The sequence below is a fragment of the Lepus europaeus genome, chromosome 21, assembly GCF_033115175.1.
Source record: "Lepus europaeus isolate LE1 chromosome 21, mLepTim1.pri, whole genome shotgun sequence".
NCBI lineage: Eukaryota > Metazoa > Chordata > Mammalia > Lagomorpha > Leporidae > Lepus > Lepus europaeus.
In genome coordinates this window covers 15,924,580-15,947,190 of record NC_084847.1, presented here as the reverse complement: position 1 = coordinate 15,947,190, position 22,611 = coordinate 15,924,580, and the positions used below count along the sequence as shown (strand labels likewise).

At 47.1% G+C, this 22,611-nt stretch overlaps 1 protein-coding gene across 2 annotated transcripts; it reads left to right on the top strand.

Annotated features, from left to right (window-relative positions):
* The first annotated feature begins 166 nt into the window (after positions 1 to 166).
* Positions 167 to 8,838, top strand: LOC133750876 (proline-rich protein 36-like). 2 transcript variants are annotated; one of them, XM_062180620.1, is made up of 2 exons: positions 167 to 2,254; positions 8,574 to 8,838. In XM_062180620.1, exon 1 carries the CDS (start codon positions 229 to 231, stop codon positions 2,224 to 2,226), a length of 1,998 nt encoding a protein of 665 aa, XP_062036604.1. In that variant the 5' UTR covers positions 167 to 228; the 3' UTR covers positions 2,227 to 2,254; positions 8,574 to 8,838. The 2 variants fall into 2 exon arrangements, with proteins under 2 accessions (XP_062036604.1, XP_062036605.1); XM_062180621.1 differs by lacking the exon at positions 8,574 to 8,838 and adding an exon at positions 6,854 to 8,143.
* The last annotated feature ends 13,773 nt before the right edge of the window (positions 8,839 to 22,611 follow it).

Sequence of the window (22,611 nt, the reverse complement as noted above, 5' to 3'; positions counted from 1 at the left end):
AAAGGCGGCCGCGCGGGCGATGGGCCGCACTGCGCACGCGCGCCGCTCCGGGCCGCGGCCCCTCTCGCCTCAGGGAGGTGGAGCGCAGCCCAATTGCTCCTCCCTCTCGCCCCGCCTTCCGCGTTGCCATGGGGACCCAACGGCCGGAGCCGCCCCGCCGCGGCGCCGCCCGGCCGGTAGCCGCTCGCGGATCTGGAAGACCACGGAGGTTACAGAAAGTCCGTCGTCATGAACAGGAAGCGGTCGGGTCTGGGCCGTTGCAGGCATTTCTTTTGGCTGGGCGTCGTCTTCGACACGGTGGGGGTGGCGATGCTGTTCGTCGGCATCTTCACCGAGCTGATCTTCTACGACATGCTGCTCTACATGGGCTCCATCATCATCTTCCTGAGCCTGCTCTGGTGGGTCTCCTGGTACACCAGCAACATCGAGCTGCTTCCCGAAGAGACCCTCAGGCTGACCTCCCAGCTGGCCTCCAGCAACATGGTGAGCGCCCTGCAGCAGAGCGTCAGCCACCGCTTCTCTTGGTCCATGCGGACCCTCTCCAACAGCTTTCTGCGGATCCGGCGACAGCGACAGCGGCGGCGCTCCTGGAGGGTCCTCCAGAGGACGGCTGCCCCGGCGATGACCAGTACCGGCCAGCTCGAACAGCAGCAAGAGCAAGAAGTCGAAGGTGACAGGAACAGCGACTACTGCCAGGCCTTTTGCCAAGGGACTCAGAGCAGCACGCCTGAAGACGAGGGAAGTTCAGAGTCCTTTGGACCCCCAAGCCCTGACTCAGGTCCACCATGGTTTGATCGGCAACCCTTGCCTCATCTGGTCTCGCCCGTTCTCCCTCTGTCCACTCTGGACCAGCCTTTGCCTTCTGCTGTTTCATTCTCTAAGAGTCTGCCTGTAGTTCCCTTGGTTTCTTCCACTCAGAATCCAGCCTTCTCTACTTATAGGAACCATCCTGTAATTTCTGTGGCCTCACAGAGCCACCTCCAGGTCCCCGTGACCTCTGAAAGCCCACCTGTGTTGCTGGCAGCCTCTCGGAGCTGCCTCCACATCCCTGGGGCCTCTCAGACCCCCTGTCTGGCTCCTATGGACTCTCAGAGCCATCCTCTGGCACCTGTAGCCTCTCAGAGCCACACCCTGTTACCTGCGGCCTCACAGAGCCACCTCCAGGTCCCTGTGACCTCTGAAAGCCAGCCTGTGTTGCTGGCAGCCTCTCAGAGTTGCCTCCACATCCCTGGGGCCTCTCAAACCCCCTGTCTGGCTCCTATGGACTCTCAGAGCCATCCTCTGGCACCTGTAGCCTCTCAGAGCCACACCCTGTTACCTGCGGCCTCACAGAGCCACCTCCAGGTCCCTGTGACCTCTGAAAGCCAGCCTGTGTTGCTGGCAGCCTCTCAGAGTTGCCTCCACATCCCTGGGGCCTCTCAAACCCCCTGTCTGGCTCCTATGGACTCTCAGAGCCATCCTCTGGCACCTGTAGCCTCTCAGAGCCACACCCTGTTACCTGCGGCCTCACAGAGCCACCTCCAGGTCCCTGTGACCTCTGAAAGCCAGCCTGTGTTGCTGGCAGCCTCTCAGAGTTGCCTCCACATCCCTGGGGCCTCTCAAACCCCCTGTCTGGCTCCTATGGACTCTCAGAGCCATCCTCTGGCACCTGTAGCCTCTCAGAGCCACACCCTGTTACCTGCGGCCTCACGGAGCCACCTCCAGGTCCCTGTGACCTCTAAAAGCCAGCCTCTGCCTTCTGCAGCCTCTCAGTGCCATCTCCGGGTCCCTGTGTCCTCTCAGAGCCAACCTGTGGTGCCTGTGGCCTCACAGAGGCAGCTCCGGAATTTTCCTCTGGTCTCCGGACCTCAGCCTCCACCTGTTCAGGCTTCTGGAACCCAGGCTGTGGGCACCCAGGTTCCTGTGGTGCAGCATCTGTCTGACCAGGCTTTTCAGACTGTAGACCCAGCAGATTCAGAGACTGGGCAGGCCCTGCTTCCGCCTCCCCAGGCCACTGAGAGCACCTCTTTAGTGCAGGAGATTTCTCTACGTCAGGCTGCACCTGTCCTGGAGGCACCTAAGGAGCCACTTGCACAGGTTTCTGAGACCACCCCACTACCAGGACAGTGCCATGACACCGTGTCACCTGTCTCTGAGGCTGCACCTCCAGCCACTCCGGTGCAACCATTCGTCCCCACTGAGACCACTCCAGCCTCAGAGCCCAAGAAGAAAAGTCATTTTGTCTAGCGAGGACCAGACAGCAGCCATCTGCCAAGTAAGTGCCTTTGGAGGGAGAATCAGCCACCTTAGTCTTCAACTGCTGCAGGGTCCTTCTGGCTGAAAAAATAAAGTGAGTGGGAGCGAAGTGGCCTTGTCCTGCAAAGATGAGCAATTTTGGAAGCTGGCAGGTTTTCTAAACCTGGTTCTCTGAATGGGTGCATGCTAAGGTTTGCCAACTCTACCAGATCAGGAACTCTGCTCCTTTCATTTGGGCTTCGTAGAGGCAGGGTGGGAATTAAGTTCTTTTGGGAGTCATAAGGTCAGGGGTAGATGGGTGATTTGGGCTCTGTAGCATTTCTGGAACAAGATGATTTCAGGTGTGGTACATTAAATGACATTGAGTCCTAGGGTGGGAAAAATATTTCCTTTTTATTTTTTGTAAAAGATTTTTATTTATTTGAAAGGCAGACTTTACAGAGAGTGAGAGGGAGATAGAGAGAGAGATCTTCCATCCGCTGCTCACTCCCCAGATCACGCAACCAAAGCTGAGCCAGACCGAAACCAGGAGCCAGGATCTTCTTCGGTCTCGTATGTGGGTGAAGGGGCCAAAGACTTGGGCCATCCTCCCCTGGTTTCCCTGGAACCTTAGCAGGGAGCTGAATAGGAAGAGGAGCAGCCATTTTGGTGGTTTTACCCGCAAGCTACCATGCGGACCCCAGAGGAAATTATTTCCTCTTTCAATGTTTTTCGTTTTTATCAGGGAGACTCAGTTTGGGGTCAGTGATCTTGAATACCTCTCTCTAGTGGTGTGCTAGGCAAAAACTGAACCCAGTGACAATGTAATCTGGGTTCACAAAGTTCCTTCAATGGACAAGTTCCACAAGTGATGTTGATTTTCTCTTTATAGCAGTGACTGTTGTTTTTTGAAATTCATTTAAGTAAAAAACCATTTTATGTGAGTCCATTTTAAGGTAAAAAAATTAATCATATGAATGAAACTTGAATGATTCTGGAGTTTGGAAAATATTTGGCTTTGTGCACTATCACATGAGCTTTCTACTAAACTGTAAGACCTTTTGTGCCAACCTCTTTAATGAATTCATGGGCAAGGCTGTGTTGACAAATTCCACTTGAGTTCCTAGCTTTGGCCAGTTAGAAAGTAGGAAGAATCATGTGAAGGTCACAGTTGGTGGTTCTGCTTCTCCCTGTTTTAAATGCTATCATAATAGTGTGTGTGGCCGCGTCGCGTGTTAGTATCCTGGTCTTTTCTCCAGTCTTGTTGCCAGAGTTTTTTTTTGTTTTTTTTGTTTTGTTTTGTTTTGTTTTTGACAGGCAGAGTGGACAATGAGAGAGAGAGACAGAGAGAAAGGTCTTCCTTTTTGCCGTTGGCTCACCCTCCAATGGCCGCTGTGGCCAGCGCATCGCGCTGATCCGAAGCCAGGAGCCAGGTGCTTCTCCTGGTCTCCCATGCGAGTGCAGGGCCCAAGCACTTGGGCCATCCTCCACTGCCTTCCTGGGCCATAGCAGAGAGCTGGCCTGGAAGAGGGGCAACCAAGATAGAATCCGGCGCCCCAACCGGGACTAGAACCCAGTGTGCCGGCGCCGCAAGGCGGAGGATTAGCCTGTTAAGCCACGGCGCCGGCCGCCAGAGTTAAATGCTCCTTGTTGAAACTGTACCAACATACTAGCCAACAACACGTTCATTGTATTTCATATGAATTGATTTCATTTCCTTATAATTTTCTCCAACTCACCTTGAAGAGAAGGTCTCTACGTTTTCTTCTCTAGAACGATACACACATGTATATTCTTTTTTTAAAAAAATTTATTTATTTATTTATTTGGAATTCAGAGTTACACAGAGAGAGAAGGAGAGGCAGAGAAAGAGAGGTCTTCCATCTGCTGGTTCACTCTCCAATTGGCCACAACGGCTGGAGCTGCGCCGATCCAAAGCCAGGAGCTAGGAGCTTCCTCTGTGTCTTCCCACGGGGGTGCAGGGGCCCAAGGACTTGGGCCATCTTCTACTGCTTTCCCAGGCCATAGCAGAGAGCTGGATCAGAAGTGGAGCAGCCGGGACTCGAACCAGCACCCATATGGGATGCCCGCACTGCAGGCAGTGGCCCCACCCACCACACCATGGCGCCAGCCCCCAAACATATATATTCTATGATTTCCATAAGGGGAAAGCATTTTGGCTGTTTTGGTTTTGTGCATTTTGAGAAAACTTGGCCTTGAAGCACATTCAGTAATTTATGTTTATTTCTATTTTTAAAGAAAAGATGAAAAGATGACACATGGGTGGCTGCCTTTGGAGTATATCAGCCCAAAGCCAAAAAAAGCAGAAAGAAAAGATAAAAAAGAACAAGACACTAATAAATGATAATTTTGGGATTTGAACCCACGAATGCAGAGCACAATGGATTAGCAGTCCATCACCTTAACCACTTGGCTTGTATCTGCTAGTTCACTCCCCAAATGTCTATAATGGCCAGGGCTGGGCCATTATAATGATAATTTTGGAAGGAAAGGACTCAGTGTCTCTGTAAGATCATTTTCTCCCCTAATTCTCTTGTTTCAGGTTTTGTATGATTGAAATAATTCTCCATGCAGCTCTTGGGGACTTGAGCACTTAGCACATGTCAGGAATGAGGAAGACAGAGATGAAAGGATTCAGACCTTGCCTTTTGTAGTCTTTGTTCTCCAAATCAAAGGAGAAGCAGAGGAGAGACTTTTAGGCACCAGCGGAGAAGGAGTAGACCCCCTACCAGAATGGTAGATTGATCTTTTTGACAGGCAGAGTCATGCTCTTCAAATAATTCATGGACCTTACATTTAAAAAAAAAATTTCTAGCAAAATTCAGCCATTGCATTAAGGCCCTGAAGATTCAGAGCTAAATACCATATCCCTCTTCTCCAGGAACTCACCATCTATCAAGAGAGACACTGGAGTTAACTACCACAGCGTGCTGTAAGGCTTTGTTTGCGAATACAGATGTGGGCTGGGTAAGGGATGCTGGAGTCAGATCCTGAAATAGGTACTCACCGGATGAAAAAGATAGGGAGAGGCAGATATTTGGCACAGCAGTTAAGATGCCGCTTGGGACACCCCTACATCCCGTGGCAGAGTGCCTAGATTTGAGTCTAGTCTACGTGTACAGTTCTAGCTTCCTAGTGCACAGTCTGGGAGCAGCAGGTGAAGGCTCAGTAGGTAAGCCCCTGCTGCCCACATGGGAGACCTGCACTGAGTTTCTGGCTCCCGGCTCCGGGCTTTGGTCTTGCTCAGCCCTGACTGTTGAGGACATTTGTAAAGTGAACCAGCAGATGGAAGATCTGCACCCCATGGGAGACCAGGAGAAGCACCTGGCTCCTGCCTTCTGATCAGCGCGGTGCGTGGGCCGCAGCGGCCATTGGAGGGTGAACCAACGGCAAAGGAAGACCTTTCTCTGTCTCTCTCTCTCACTATCCACTCTGCCTGTCCAAAAAAAAAAAAAAAAAAAAAAGACTCAGAGGTTGAAGAGAGAGGAAGGGATGTAGAGTGTCTGAATGTGACGTCAGGGAAGTAAAATGGGGCTGGATCATAAAGGATCTTTCTAGGGAATGCACTAATTCTGTAAGCATTGGGAAACTTTTGAATTTTTTTTATTTTGTTGATTTATTAATTTCCATTTGCTTGAAAGGCTGGGGGAGGAGGAGTGGAAACTAATAACCCCTCTAAGGCCTTGATGCTCACATTGATGGTCCACAGCAATAGTAAAGACTCAAGTTTTGCAATTCAAAAACTTGAGGAAGGCTGCTACTGGAATCTAATGAGTAGAGGCCAGAGTCGTTGCTAAACATCCTACAGGGCTCAGGACAGCCTCCCCAATACAGAATTATATAACATATCAATGATGTGAGGTTGAGAAACTCTGATCTACAATAATCAAAGTTTGCGGCCGGCGCCACCGTAGCTCACTAGGCTAATCCTCCGCCTGCGGCGCCGGCACACAGGATTCTAGTCCCGGTTGGGGTGCCGGATTCTGTCCTGGTTGCTCCTCTTCCAGTCCAGCTCTCTGCTATGGCCTGGGAGGGTAGTGGAGGGTGGCCCAGGTCCTTGGGCCCTAAACCTGCATTGGAGACTAGGAGGAAGCACCTGGCTCCTGGCTTCAGATCCGTGCGGTGCGCCGGCCACAGCGGCCATTGGAGGGTGAACCAACGGAAAAGGAAGACCTTTCTCTCTGTCTCTCTCTCTCACTGTCCACTCTGCCTGTCAAAAAAGAAAAAAATTTTGCTGTATAGTCCACGAGAAACTTTTGACAAGAATATCTTTTCCAAGACTAGACCATGATTATCTCTGTATCCCCAGTTTGTATTATCTTTGAATCAACAGACATATGGGACATTTATACCTAATATTTATCAGATATTTATACTGCACTACACATGATACTAAGTGATTTACAGGCATTCTTCACAACAAATCGGAGTTGAACACTGTTATCTCCACTTCAATGACAGTAGATTTGATATTAAGAGGTTAAGTAATTTTTCCAACATCACACAAATGGAGGAGCTGGAATAGAAGTATGATTGATATATAATGTTTTGTAAAATGTATGTAATAAGCTTGCTTTCTAGTTTAAAGTTTTTTGGGTTTTTGTTCGTTTATTTTTAGGATTTATTTATTTGAAATAGTGACAGAGAAAGAAGGAGAGACAGAGATCTTCGATCTGCTGATTTACTCCCCAGATTGCCACAACAGCCAGGGCTGGGCCAGGATGAAGCCAGGAGTTCCTTTCAGCGCTCTCACATGGGTGTCGGGACCCAAGCACTTGGGCCATCCTCTGCTGCTTTCCCAGGCACATTGGCAGGGAGCTGGACCAGAAGAGGAGCAGCCAGCCTTGAACTGGTACTCACGTGAGATGCTGAAGTCCAGAGAGCCCAGAATTCCATCCAGGTCTCCTACATGTGTGGTAGCAGCCCAAGGACTTGGGCCATTTTCTGCTACTTTCCCAGGTGCATTAACAGGGAGCTGAATCTTAAGTAGAGCAGCCAGGACTTGCCTGGGACCTCCAGTATGGGATACTGATACAGGAGTGGCTGCCTACCTAACCTGCCTGCTATGCCACAATGCCAGCCCCCAAATTAAAGCTGTTAGTAACCTCTTTCTTTCTTTCTGTTTTTTTTTTTTTTAATTATATTGCTTATTTATTTGAGAGGTAGAGTTACAGTCAGAGAGAGGGACAGATAGAAAGGTCTTCCATCTTCCGGTTCACTCCCCAGATGGCTGCAATGGCTGGAGCTGGGCCAATCCGAAGCCAGGAGCCGGGAGCCAGGAGCTTCTTCCCAGTTTCCTTTGCAGGTGCAGGGGCCCAAGCACTTGGCCATCCTCTACTGCTTTCCCAGGCCATAGCAGAGAGCTGGATCAGAAGAGTAGCAGCTGGGACATGAACAGGCACCCATATGGGATACCTGTAATCAGGCAGAGGCTTAGCCTACAATACCACAGTGCCAACCCCTCCTTTTCTTGTTTTTAGGATTTGTTTATTTACTTGAAAGGCAGAGTTGCAGGGGGTAAGGGTAGGGGTGTACAGAGAGAGCCAGAGATCTTCCATCTGGTAGTTCACTCCCCAAATGTCTATAATGGCCAGGGCTGGGCCAGGCAAAGCCAGGATCTGGGAACTAAAATCTAGGTTTCCCATATGGGTAACAGGGGCCCAGGCATTTGGGATGTCCCCTGCTGCTTTCCCAGACACATTAGCAGGGAGCTGGATTGGAAGTGAAGCTGCTGGGGCATATGAGATGCCGGCATTGCAGGGGTGGCTTAAGCCACTTGGTCACATTGCCGGCCCTCCGCCTTCTTCTTGAGGCTGTTAGTTGTAATTTATGCTGTAATACTCTAGATCCACCCACGGGTTACTCTATTTAATATTCAACTGGCAGAGAGGAAATAAGAATGAGCAACTCCTCGGTTCTCTTGTTCCATTCTAGATTATAATGTATATTAATTTCTCCAAATAGGGGGCGGCACTGTGGTGCAGCAGGTTAACGCCCTGGCCTGAAGCGCCGGCATCCCATCTGGGCACTGGTTCGAGACCCAGCTGCTCCACTTCCTATCCAGATCCCTGCTATGGCCTGGGAAAGCAGTAGAAGATGGTCCAAGTCCCTGGGCCCCTGCACTCTTGCAGGAGACATGGAGGAAGCTCCTGGCTCCTGGCTTCGGATTGGCGCACTCCAGCCGTTGTGGCCAATTAGGGAGTGAACCATCGAATGGAAGACCTCTCTCTGTCTCTCTCTCTGCCTCTCCTATCTCTGTAACTCTGACTTTCAAATAAATAAATAAATCTTTAAAAAAAATTTCTCCAAATAAAAATTGTCTTTTTTTTTTTTTCCAGAGCTCACCAATGTTTCTACAGATTTAACTACCAACTTTATAGAAGCACAAATACTTAATCTCATTTTGGAAACTTCCACCTGGAGTCCTGACCTGTCTTACACCATCAGGCTTGCTAGACTGTCTATGCCAAATATACCTGTTTCAATGTGGGTGACATTTTTCAGCTTCAGATTATAGTTATTTATTGCTAGAATAAATTGTGCTATTTTAAATTAAGTTTGTTTTATGCCAGAATAAATTGTGCTATTTTAAATTAAGTTTGTTTTAAAGTGAGTTGATTTAAAAAAAAATAGGCTTCTCTTCTGAAAGCATTTAAGCATTCCAGCATTCCAGCATTCCAGATAATGTCTCGTATACTCTGGGTGAACTTGTACAAGTAAGTTCCCACAGAAGCAGAAATTGCAGGAGATGGGGGACAGACACTTGGCCTAGAAGTTACGATGTCTGCATGCCAAATCAAAGTGTCTGGGTTTAATACCCAGCTTTGGGCCTGGCGCTGTGGTGCAGCCAGTTAAGCCTCTGCCTGCATTGCTGGCATCCCATATGGGCATCGGTTCGAGTCCTGGCTTTTCCACTTCCGATATAGCTCCTTGCTAATGGGCCTGGAAAAGCAGTGGCCCGAGTGTTTGGGCCCCTGAACCCATGTGGGAGATATGAAAGAAACTGTTGGCTCCTGGCTTCAGACTGGTCCAGCTCCAGCCATCGAGGCCATTTGGGGAGTGAACTAACAGATGGGAGACCTCTCCCTCTCTGTAACTCTGCCTTTCAAGTAAAAATAAATCTTAAAAAAAAAAAAAAGAAAGAAAAAGAAAACAACCTCACTCCTGCCTCCAGCTTCCTGCTATCTGATGCAGACCTGGGAGATATCTGGATTGCCTTCCAGGTTCCTGGCTTCAGCCCTTTGGGACTATTGTGGGCTTCCTGCTAATACACACTGTAAGAGATGGCTGCCCACATGGGAGACCTGGATTGGATTCCTGGCTTGTGGTTTTGCCCAGCCAGGACATTTTGGGCATTTGAGGAGTGAACCAGCATATGGGAGCTCTACTCTGTGTGTGTGTGTGCCTACCTCTCAAATAATATTTTAAAAGATTCCTTTAAGGCATGTTTATTTAATTATATAGTTTAATAATATTCTAATGAAATTAATTTTAGTATTCTCTCTCTCTCTCTTTCTCTCTTAATATTGGTTTCAAGGGGTTGGCATTGTGGCATAGCAGGTGAAGTGCACCTGCAAACACTAGAATCCCATATGTACACCAGTTCATGTCCCAGCATCACCACTTCGGATCCAGCTCCCTGCTTAGTGTACCTGGGAATGCAACTGAGGATGGCCTAAGTACTTGGGCCTCTGCTACTCGTGGGAGACCTAGATGAAGCTCCTGGCTGCCAGCTTCAACCTGGCCCAGCCCTGGCCTTGTGGCCATTTGGGGAGTGAACCAATAGGATGAAGATCTCTCTGTCTCTTGTGCCCTCTCTCTCTGTAACTCTGCCTTTCAAATAAAATCTTTTTAAAAAAGATTTATTTCATTTTATTTGACAGAGTGACACAGAGAAAGAAGGAGAGACAGAGGGCAAGATATTCTGTCGCTGGTTCACTACCCAAATGGTCACAATGGCTGGGGTTGGACCAGGCCAAAGCCAGAGCTTGAACTCTAGCCAAGGCGTCCCGTGTGAGTGGCAGGGGCCCAAGTACGTGGGTCCTCTACTGCTGCTTTCCCAGGCTCATTAACCAGGAGCCGGATCGAAAGTGCAGCAGCCAGGACTCAGATTGGCACTCATTTAAGATGCCAATGTCACAGGTGGAGGCTTAATTCACAACTCCACAGCACAGCCCTATCCTCTTTTGGATTGCATAAAAATGCTCTAACAATGGTATCCGTTTGAAGTTTCAAATTATATACAAAAGTGAGTTTTTATTTCTTTTAAATTTACTTGTTTGTTTGAGAGGCAGAGAGAGCACTCCCAGCCACTGGTTCATCCCCAAATGTCCACAATGGCTGACACTAGGGAAGGATAGAACTAGAAGCCGTGAACTGAATCCAGGCCTCCCATGTAGGTGGCAGGAACCCAGTTTCTTGAGCCATCACCAGTGGTTTGCATCAGCAGGGAGCTGGAATCAGGAACCAGAGCAAGGTATTGAACCCAGGCACTCTACTGTGGGATGCAGGCATCTCCATTGCTGGGCTAAATGCCTGCCCCACACAAATGATTAAGTGGTATGAGACTTTGGATGGACACTTTGGAAAATTTTAGCTGTTCTTATATCTCTTTGCTTCTTTGTCTTATGCTTCAGTATTTTTGTATTTATAATTTTTAAAAAATTACCCAAAGATGTAAGACTTTATACATTGCAGATGTGTGGGAAAACCACAATTAGATGGGCATAATGGCTAAATGAAGCAAGCACTCACAAAAAAACATGCCTTGTGAATTCGTTAATATGTTGTACCTAGAGTGATCAGATTCATAGACAGGTGCTACAGGGAGGGTGAATGGGGAGTTGGTTAGTGGTTCCCCATTAACTGTACAGCATTTCAGTTTTGCAGGATGAAAAAGTTCCAGAGATGGATGGTGGTGCTAGTTGTACAACAAAATGATTGTAGTTGACAATACTAAACTGTGTACTTAAAAATAATTAGGTAATACAATTTGTTAACACATACTTTAACCACAAAAATATTAGATTAAATCAGCAATTTGTAAGCCATATGACATTTAGAAATTTTTTTTTTAAGAAAAAAAGCCTGCAGTGGTGAGCTTCTATCTATATAAAATGCAGCAGGTAAGCACTGTTATTTTATAAGTCTAGAACTGCAGTTTTAGGAACCAAGAGAAATGTCAACTTTAATGTACTAAAGCATAAAGGACACTGTAGAAGTGCACATGCTGGAAACCACAGAAAAGCCTTTTGTTGTGTAATGGCTAATTGGTACTAGGATGACTGGATTTTGTCTTGGGGTAAGTGGAGGTATTTCTTAAGACCTGTGATTACTGACACTCAGGTGCTGCCTAAAGCAGAAAGTGGTCACTGCAGAAGAAGAAGAAGAACTACCTTAATATTAATGAATACAGATGTTTATGTATTTTTTAAACAAATTTATTTATTTTATTTGAAAGGCAGAGTTACAGAGAGGCAGAGGGGGCAGGTCTTCTCTTTTCTTTTCTTTTCTTTTCTTTTCTTTTCTTTTCTTTTCTTTTCTTTTCTTTTCTTTTCTTTTTGACAGGCAGAGTTAGACAGAGAGAGAAACAGAGAGAAAGGTCTTCCTTCCATTGGTTCAACCCCCAAAAGGCTGCTACGGCTGGCGTGCTGCACTAATCCGAAGCCAGGAACCAGGAGCCAGGTGCTTCCTCCTGGTCTCCCATGCGGGTGCAGGGCCCAAGCACTTGGGCCATCCTCCACTGCCTTCCCGGGCCACAGCAGAGAGCTGGACTGGAAGAGGAGCAATGGGGACAGAATCCGGTGCCCCAACCGGGACTAGAACCTGGAGTGCGGGCGCTGCAGTGAGCCACAGCGCGCCAACGATGTATTTTTAAAATATCATTCTGGGTGCCTGGCGCCGCGGCTCAACAGGCTAATCCTCCACCTTGCGGCGCCGGCACACCAGGTTCTAGTCCTGGTCGGGGCACTGGATTCTGTCCCAGTTGCCCCTCTTCCAGGCCAGCTCTCTGCTATGGCCTGGGAGTGCAGTGGAGGATGGCCCAAGTCCTTGGGCCCTGCACCCGCATGGGAGACCAGGAGAAGCACCTGGCTCCTGGCTTCGGATCAGCACGGTGCGCCGGCCACAGCGGCCATTGGAGGGTGAACCAACGGCAAAGGAAGACCTTTCTCTCTCTCTGTCTCTCTCTCTCACTGTCCACCCTGCCTGTCAAAAAAAAAAAATATATATATATATATCTATATATATCTATATATATATCATTCTGAAGGCCAGTGCTGTGGTATAGCAGGGCCATCCTGCACTGTTTTCCCAGGGACATTAGCAGCAAGCTGGATCTGAAGTGGAGTAGCCGGGACTCAAACTGGCACCCTTATGGGATGACAGCACAGCTGCCGGCAGCTTAACCTGCTGTGCCACAGTGCCAGCCTATTTTTTCCAACTTTTTAAAACAACATTTTGGATGGACAGATTTTAAAGTGCAATCATTTGACTAGGTAATTTATTTCTATATTATAAGCTGTTTTTTTTTATTTTTATTTTTTAATTTTTTGATAGGCAGAGTGGACAGTGAGAGAGAGAGACAGAGAGAAAGGTCTTCCTTTTTGCCGTTGGTTCACCCTCCAATGGCCGCCGCGGTAGGCGCGTTGCGGCCAGCGCACCACGCTGTTCCGATGGCAGAAGCCAGGTGCTTCTCCTGGTCTCCCATGGGGTGCAGGGCCCAAGCACTTGGGCCATCCTCCACTGCACTCCCTGGCCACAGCAGAGAGCTGGCCTGGAAGAGGGGCAACCTGGACAGGATCGGTGCCCCGACCGGGACTAGAACCCGGTGTGCCGGCACCGCAAGGCGGAGGAGGATTAGCCTAGTGAGCCGCGGCGCCGGCTGAACATGTACATTTCTTACATGTATCGTTCGTGTGTGTGTGTGTATATATAAAGTATTTACATAGTCAGTGTTTCTTTACATACTGTATGACACCTTACCTTTTTCACTTAACATATATGAGGGTATTTAAAAGTTGGGAAAATGGCATTAAAAATAAGTTTGGAGGCAGGTGCTGTGGAGCAGCAGACTGAGCCAGCACTTGGGATACACATTCTATACCTGAGTGCCTGGGACCAGCGTTCCACCTGCTACCCACGTGGGAAACCTAGACTGAATTCCTGGCTCCTGATTTAGCCTGGCCCAGCCTTGGCCATTGTAGACATTTGTGAAGAGACCAGCGGATGGGAGCTCTTTGTGTCTCTCTGCCTCCCTCCTCTCTTCCTCTTTTAAGATGTACTTACTTATTTGAAAAAGTGACAGAGGGAGAGACAGAGGCAAAGACACAGACAGATGTTGTGTCTGCTAGGTCACTCTCCAAATGTCTACACAGCCAGGGCTGGGCTAGGTCACACCAAAGCAAGGGACCAAGAACTCCATCTGGATCTCCCACATGGGGGACAGGAACCCACATACTTCAGTCACCATCTGCCACCTCCTAGGTGCATTAGCAGGAAGCTGGATAGGAAGTGTGGTGTAGTTGGGAATTGAACCAGGTACCCTGATATGGGATGTGGTATTCCCATGCAGTGGCTTAACCCACTGCACCACAGCCACCACCCCTACCTCTTAAGTAAAGTAAATAAAAATTGAATACATTTTAAAAAGAAGTCAAGCTTTCTCTCTGCCTGTATTTCTACAACAGCAATAGTGTTAGGTTTCTTAAAAAAAAAAAAAAAAGCCTACATAAATAGTAGCAGAGGCTAGACTAAGATCCCACAGAACAGACCTTTTTCTACCAAGTCACATAAGTATCAGTTCACTGTATTATAAACAATCTCCCTTTAAAAATCATCTTAGAGGTTGAATTTGAACTCAGAAAGAATAAACTTTTCCCTTACCACCAGAAACCTCCCTTAAAGAGGTAGTATGTGAACCTTGTTTTTTAAAAATGGAAAAGCGAACTAGTACTAAGAGCTACACAATGAAAATTATTCCTCCCTGCCCCTAGGCCTCCATACTCCTTTCCCATATTCCCATCCTGTTAGTGTCTAGGGTATCCATGCGGAGAGTCTATGCATATCCCAGTGTCCTTGTGTATATACTTTTGAAAAAATATGAATGATGGATACTGTGTATACTTTTCTACATTTCCCCTCTTTGTCCCCTTTTCAACTTTCTCTAAAGTTGTTAATAGGCAAGTTAAAATCTGGTTTCTAGTCCTGGAATCATGTCTCCCTTTCTTCTTTTGTTTGTTTGTTTAAGTATTTGGACTTAGTTTTATTCTAGTTATTAAAGTCATACTTGATATTTAAGAATCAATGTGTACATGTATTCTAGTCAACACCATTCTATGCATTTGATTTCATTTTTCTGGCATAGTCAAAGCTATTTTTTTTTTTTTGACAGGCAGAGTGGACAGTGAGAGAGAGAGAGAGAGAAAGGTCTTCCTTTGCCATTGGTTCACCCTCCAATGGCCGCTACGGCCGGCGCGCTGTGGCCAGCACATCGCGCTGATCCGAAGCCAGGAACCAGGTGCTTCTCCTGGTCTCCCATGCGGGTGCAGGGCCCAAGCACTTGGGCCATCCTCCACTGCACTCCTGGGCCACAGCAGAGAGCTGGCCTGGAAGAGGAGCAACCGGGACAGAATCCGGCGCCCCAACTGGGACTAGAACCCGGTGTGCTGGCGCTGCAAGGCGGAGGATTAGCCTGTTGAGCCACGGCGTCAGCCAAAGCTATTTTTTTAATCACACATGGCATTGCTAGACAGAATAACAGCTCAAGATTTTTAGAACTTGAATGGTTTTTTTTTGTTTTTTTTGTTTTTTTTTTCAGATTTATTTATTTGAAAGTCAGAGTTACATAGAGAAGGAGAGGCAGAAAGAGAGGTCTTGCATCTGCTGGTTCACTCCCCAACTGGCCACAATGGCCAGAGCTGCGCTGATCCGATGGACTTGATCTAAGGACTTGGGCCATCCTCTACTGCTTTCTCAGTCCACAGCAGAGAGCTGGATCAGAAGAGGAGCAGGCAGGACTCAAACTGGCACCCATATGGGATGCTGGCACTGCAGGGGGTGGCTTTACCCGCTTTGCCACAGCACTGGCCCCAGAACTGGAGTTTCCAAAAAAGTGATTTAGTCTATACTAAGTGCTAGCTACTGTCAAGGACACAAAGATAATTCAGTCTCTGCTGAAGTCACTTGCCTTCTCTCTGTTTCTACTATTTGCAGCAAGAAATTAAGGAACTGAGGGGAGTCCATAACCAGATAGTCAAGCCCTAAGTGATCAGGCATTGTCTGTCATTTTAAAGGTAAAAACCTTAAAAACCTATAGGTTCCTGCTGGGAAGCCTATGAATTATTTTCTTCTTCTCCACACTGTGTCTGCTGTGGTCTGCGTGTGTCCCCCAAAGTGCATATGTTGCAGCTTAATGGCCAATGTGATAGCATTAAGAGGTTGGGCCTTTACGAGGTGACTTAGGGGATTAGTGGCCTTGTGAGAGGGTTGGAGGGAACCAGCTGGGCTCTTTTTTTGCCCCCTGCCCCTTCTGCCTTGTGAGGACACAGTGATCATCATGGGAAACTCAACAGGAAGGCACCAACTTGGAATCAGCCACCAGACCTCACCAGACACCAAACTTGCTGACACCTTGATCTTGAACCTTGGCCTCCAGCTCTGTGAGAAATAAATTCCTGTTGTTTATAAGTTATCCAGTCTCTGGCATTTTGTTATCACAGCATGAATGGACTACGACAATATCCATCTCTCTGGCTACCTCACAGGTCAGTTTCCACCTGACTCCAACTACCAAGTATCCCAATATATCTCATACTATGGGGAAAGAGTGGGCAAGTACTTCTGTTATTTAATGAGAGCCTCCTGCCTTATACTCCATGACATACTTTGTAGTTTGTGCTTTGTGTGCTCTAATCCTCACATAGCTCTAATATAGTTAAAAATAAGTAAATAAATAAATGGATAAGGAAACTGAAGTGCTGATAACATAAGGCATTTGCCCAAAGTAACAGAGTAAACCACAGAGCTGGAATTTGAATCCTTCTCTGTGTGACTCTGGGTTCTAAGCGGTGGAATTCTATCAGTGAAACCAATGAATTTCAAATATAAAAACATTTCAAGTTTAATATTATTAAATGTGGTTACTGACCCCCCCACCCCCCCATTGTGCCAAATAAATGTAAAGACTCTGTCCCTTTTAGTCACCTGCACAAGAAAAGTGTTTTGACAAGTAGTGAATATCAGACATTACTCGAGAGTTAATTGCACACTTAATGTGGCATAACCAAGACTTCCAAAACTCTGTCCATAAACCCAGTGGGAATTTTCCTCCATCTTGGAATCTGCTGTAGCTTCACTTTACTGGACTATGATGTTCTCCCGCACTGCACTCATGATGGTAGCAGGCATGGGATGAAGCCAGCAAGTTCATGGACAGTGTACATGCTGCAGAAATGCTCCACCAACAGCCACATCATTGAGACCAAGGACCATGCTCATCCAGATGAATGTGGCAGAGGTCGACAAGGTCAAAGGCAGGTTTAACAGCCAGTTTTAAACCTGAGCTGTTTGCAGGGGGCACCACTGACAGCATCTGTGAGTCAGATCACTCCATTCTCCTACTGGCTGAAGTCAATGGTATTGTGTCAAAGAACTTTTTTTCAAGTTTTATTTTCTTACTTATTTGAAAGGAAGAGTGACAGAAAGGGAGAGAGAGAGAATCTTCTATCTACTGGTTCACTCCTAAATGTTCATAACAGCTGGGGTTGGGCAGACCTAAGCCAAGAGCCAGGGACTCCATCCAGGTCCCCCAGTATATGCTAGAGACCCAAGTAGTTGGGCCATCACCTGCTGCCTCCCAGGCACACTGAAATTGGAGACAGGATTCCATCCCAGGCACTCTGATATGGGATGTGAGCATCTTGACCAATATCTTAATCATCGTGTCACAACACCCACCTGTCAAACTTTGGTTTGGAGAGAATCAAATATGTGAAGTATTTGTTTATAAATAAATGCTTAAAAGCCAAAGAAGGGGCTGATGTAGTGTAGTGGGTTAAGCTACAGCCTCTGAAACCAGCATCCCATATGAGCACTAGTTCGAGTCCCAGCTGCTCCACTTCTGATGCAGCTCCCTGCTAATGAGCCTGGGAAAGCAGTGGAAGATGGCCCAAGTACTTGAGCTGCTGCACCTACATAGGAGACCTGGATAGAGTTCTAGGCTCCTGGTCTCTGTTTAACTTTGGAAAAGTAGAAGTGAGAATAATTAAGTCATTATTTCAGTAGTAGTCTGGTTTGATCAGCCTGATAAAGATTACTTTTCTGGTTATTTCTGAGTTGGGCTGAATGAGTTGATTGAGCTGCTATGTAACCCTGTTAGCAAGGTCACGTCATATTGCTAAGACTTTCTTTCTCCTCTGTTACAGAAATAACTTATTAAATCATTTAGTGTGGGGACATAGACAATGATTGTCCCCAAATACCTGCAGTAACCAGTGCTGAGCCAGGTGAAAACCAGGTGTCTGTACCTCCATCTAGATCTCCCATGCGGGTGGCAGGGAGCCAGGTAGTTGAGCTATCATCCTCTGCCGCCTCTCAGAGTGCACATTAGCAGGAAGCTGGAATTGGATGTGGAACCAAGACTCAAACCCAGGTTCTTGGATATGGGATCTGAGCACCTCTAGCAAATGCCCTGTTAAGTACTGTATCACAGGTCTGGTGCTGTGGCATAGTGGATAAAGCCGTCACCTGGGGTGCCGGCATCCCATATGGGCTCTGTTTATGGTCATTTAGGGAGGAACCAGCAGATGGAAGACCTCTCTCTCTCATTCTCTGTTTCTCCCTCTCTCTGTAACTCTGCCTCTAAAATAAATAAATTTTTTAAAAAATACTTTATTTGAGAGGCAGAGTTAAAGACAGAGAGAGGAAGAAAGAGAGAGAAAGGTTTTCTATCTGCTGGTTCACTCCCCAAAATGCTGCAATGTCTGGAGCTGGGCTGATACTAAGCCAGGAGTCAGGAGCTTCTTCTGGGTCTCCCATGTAGGTGCAGGGGCCCAAGTACCTGGACTGTCTTCTAGTTCTTTCCCAGGCCATAGCAGAGAGCTGGATCAGAAGAGGAGCAGCTGGGACTAGAACTGGAGCCATATGGGATGCCAGAGTCACAGGCAGAGGTTTAGACCACTGTGCCACAGCACCAGCCCCAAACAAACAAATCTTTTTTTTTTGGGGGGGGGACAGAGTTAGACAGTGAGAGAGAGACACAGAGAGAAAGGTCTTCCTTCCATTGGTTCACCCCCGAAATGGCCAATACAGCTGGCGCGCTGCACCGATCTGAAGCCAGGAGCCAGGTGCTTCCTCTTGGTCTCCCTTGCGGGTGCAGGGCCCAAGCACCTGGGCCATCCTCCACTGCCTTCCCGGGCCACAGCAGAGAGCTTGACTGGAAGAGGAGCAACCAGGACAGAATCTGGCACCCCAACAGGGACTAGAACCCTGGGTACTGGTGCTGCAGGCAGAGGATTAGCCTAGTGAGCTGCGGCACCAGCCAACAAACAAATCTTTAAAATGAATGAACAAATATTAATTCACTTCTGTGAAATTTTACTTCCACTCACCTTAGATTTCTGCACCTTTGTATCTTACTTTACAAAGGACTAGCATAGGGCAATTTTAATATAAAGGAAAGATGAGTATTTGCATTCCAAGAGAATTCCCAGGTTTATTTCAGGGGCTCCCATGTGGGCTGTTTTCTCAATTGATCCTCTTCATCTCAGCCACCAGCACCTCCTGCTAATGACTATCACCTCCACCTTGGACGGTTGACTAAAAGCCTTACAAATGGCCCCATTCTACTCTTGCCATGGACCTCTGCACATATTTTTCTCTTTGCCTTCAAGCAATTCTCCCTTCACAGCCTTCTGACACCTCCTCACCCTTTTGTGGTTCTCAGATCTCAACTCAGTTATTCCTGTGACCTTTCCGAAGAGGTGAATTCTGCCCATTATAGAACCACATACGTGCAATATGAACTCATCCCTCTGACAAGTGTTGATTGAGTTCCTGGAGAGCACTGGACCCACATTTGGCTAATGAGAAATTCTTTCTTGGTGCCTTGTAACAACCTTGTATCCTTATCTTTTTCTGCTTAAGCTAGCTCAAGTTCGTGTCTGTGGCTTGCAAGCTAAGAGACTTTAGCCAACATGACTACTCCAGGGATGGTTGTAAAATTCATCTCTGGGAGAAGAATGCTCTTTTTAAAAAACAGTTTAATGAGTCTCATGGTATATGAAAGTAAAACAAAAATTCACTCTGGAATAAAGAAGCTCAGAACAATTACTAACAACTGTAACGAAAGGTGGTTAAAAGATGGCTATGGCTGTGGACAAGCTAACTTGTTAGTGTTGCTTTGGATGTGTGTGTGGGGAGGTGTAGTGAGGAGGTGTCTTTATTTTCTTTTGTTAGGCTGGAAACAAAAGAAAACAGGTCTGTGGGGAAAGGAGTGTTTTATCCTAGCAAAAGGAATTGTCCTGTGCAACCCAGTAACTGATGAGAGACTCCCCCAAAGAAGGTACGCAACCAAGGAACACCACCACTGAATTATTACGCTATTTAGTTTTATGTTTCTTGTTACATTATTCTTAGGGTTCCATTTATAAGATTTTTAAAAAATATGGCAGCCTAGCTTTAACTGTGCTTTGTGAAAATAAGCAGCCATTCTCAAACTTAAGGAGAAGGTGTTGTTGGGAGCATTTATTGGCATGGCCTCTTTGGAAGGTATCATCTCCTGCGTACCTGCCAAGCCAATACTTCCACCCTGGAAAAATGCTTGCACACACACATCGGGACACTGTATAAGAATAGTCACAGCAGTAATGCAAATAATTGGGGGTGGGAAAGAAAAGAAAGGAAACAATTTAAATGTTTGTGACAGGGAAACAGATAAATCACAACATATTCATGTAATGAACTCCTCAGTAGCAGAGAAAATAAACCGCAACCACATACAACAGGGATGGATTTGAAGGATACTATTGACTGAAAACAAGCAGCAGTATAGTAAAGCAATTTCCATTTTATAAAATTCAAAGAGAAGCCAAAGTATTTTTTCTTTTTTACTATTTAGTACATTGCTTAGGAATGTATGTATGCAGTAATTATATAAAGGAAAGGTAAAGCTTTTTGAAAAAGTCCTTGTGAGCTAGTGTGCAGTTGTTTCCTCTGCCTTTGGTGCTTCCCACCCAGAATAGCTGGACTGTGTCCTGGTGAGTTCTATGACGTGTATCAGAGGGAGTTGTCACACAAGGTGGTTTATTTGCAGCAAATATGGAGGCCATGGGGAACAATTTCCAGATCCCAAAGCCCTGACTCTAGGAACAGGAGGAATGGATATCTGTTATTTTAAAGGAAAATGACTACATAAAAGTTCTCACCTGCATATATGACTACAAGTCCACACGGCAGGCACAGTTCAGAAACATGGGTCAACACAGGTTGCTATTATGCTAATAACACCACGCTCTTTCTCAAAGAGCAGAGGTTGGCTTTTGACTCGGCTGTTAAGTTGTTGCTTGGGATGCCTGTCTGCCATATTGGAGTGTCTGGTTCCAGTCCTAGCTACCCTGTGTCAGATCTAGCTGCCTGCTGATGGGCACCCTGGGAGGCAGTAGAGCATAGTTCAATTGCTTTGGTGCCTGCCACTTGCATGGGAGACCTAGACTGGGTTTCCAGTGCCTGGCTTTGGCCTGGCCAAGCCCTGGATATTGCAGGAATTTGGGGACTGAACCAGCCAATGGAAGATCTTTCTCTATGTCTCTCTGCCTTTCAAATCAAATGAAAAAACAGAAAAGATTTATTTTTTAAGATAATTTATTGTTAAATGAAGAAGTCATAAAGCAAACCAGAGTCAGACAGATGTCAAAGGTAAACTTAAGAGCCGGCGCTGTGGCTTAACAGGCTAAATTTCCACCTTGTGGCGCCAGCACACCGGGTTCTAGTCCTGGTTGGGGCGCCGGATTCTATCCCTGTTGCCTCCTTCCAGGCCAGCTCTCTGCTATGGCCCGGGAAGGCAGTGGAGGATGGCCCAAGTCCTTGGGCCCTGCACCTGCATGGGAGACCAGGAGAAGCACTTGGCTCCTGGCTTCGGATCAGCGAGATGCGCCGGCCGCAGCAGCCATTGGAGTGTGAACCAATGGCAAAAAGGAAGACCTTTTTCTCTGTCTCTCTCACTATCCACTCTGCCGGTCAAAAAAAAAAAAAAAAAAACATGGACAGCCACCGCCTCCTGGGGGGCAGCAGGGCTTAGGTGCTGCAGATTTATTTATTTATTTATTTATTTATTCAGCCAGCCAGCAAGCCATCCAGTCTTATTTATTTGAAGGGCGGAGTTACAGAGAGAGGGAGCGATAGAGAAAAAAGAGGTCTTCCATCTGCTGGTTCACTTCCCAAATGGCCACAACAGCCAGGGCTGGGCCAGGCTGAAGCCAGGAACCAGGAGCTTCATCCAGGTCTCCCACATGGGTACAAGGGCCCAAGGACATGCGCCACACTCTGCTGCCTTCCCAGGTGCATTAGCAGAGAACTGGATCAGAAGTGGAGCAGCCAGGACTGGAACTGGTGCCCATATGGGAGGCCAGTACTGCAGGCAGTGGCTTAACCCTTTACACCACAATGCCAGCTTCCAGAAAGGGATTTCACACATGGAAACAGTATGCTTAGTTACATGGAAATCCCCGCCCCTTCAAAAAAAAAAAAAAAAAAAAAAAAAGAAGCAAAGGAGACCACTGGATACCTAATATCCCATCTATTCAAGCATTGCTCTGGCAGTAGGTCTGGACCAGTGCAGGGTAGTGGGGGCTGCATCTTTCCCTGGAATACCAACTGAAAACCCGAAAGACAATTTTGGAGAACATCAGGTGCTCTTGGGGTCTTGAAACAGGAATGTCACAATAAAAACGAGCTGTTGATGGGGATCAGGGGGTGACACTGGGACATGGCTGATTTGTGCCCAACATTCTCTGGGTGCTCTACAGCCGTAGGGACTACATGGAGGCCGCAGAGTTACTGACTTTAACACTGTTTCAGCATAAACTGTGCTCGTAAACCTGCTGCGGGGGTTCCACAGTTGCCAAGAGTTTTAACATTTCCCCTCTTAGAGGCAGTTGCTGCTGTCCCGCAGCATCCTGGGCAGCCACGCCTATGTCTTTGCCCGGGCTCTCTGTGAGGACGTGCAGTGGGTAAACAGCCGCGGCCCCGGGGTCACAAAGCCGAATTTTTTTTTTTTTTTTTTGCCGAATTTTAATCCCCTTTTCTCTGTTAGAGTCAATGACAGGCTCTCCTGTTTCTCCCGTTTGGCTCCAGAAAATTAATACTCCGAGGAAACCAGCC

Coding starts and splice junctions, on each gene's coding strand:
- LOC133750876 (XM_062180620.1), top strand. CDS start 229: ATGAACAGGAAGCGGTCGGGTCTGGGCCGTTGCAGGCATTTCTTTTGG.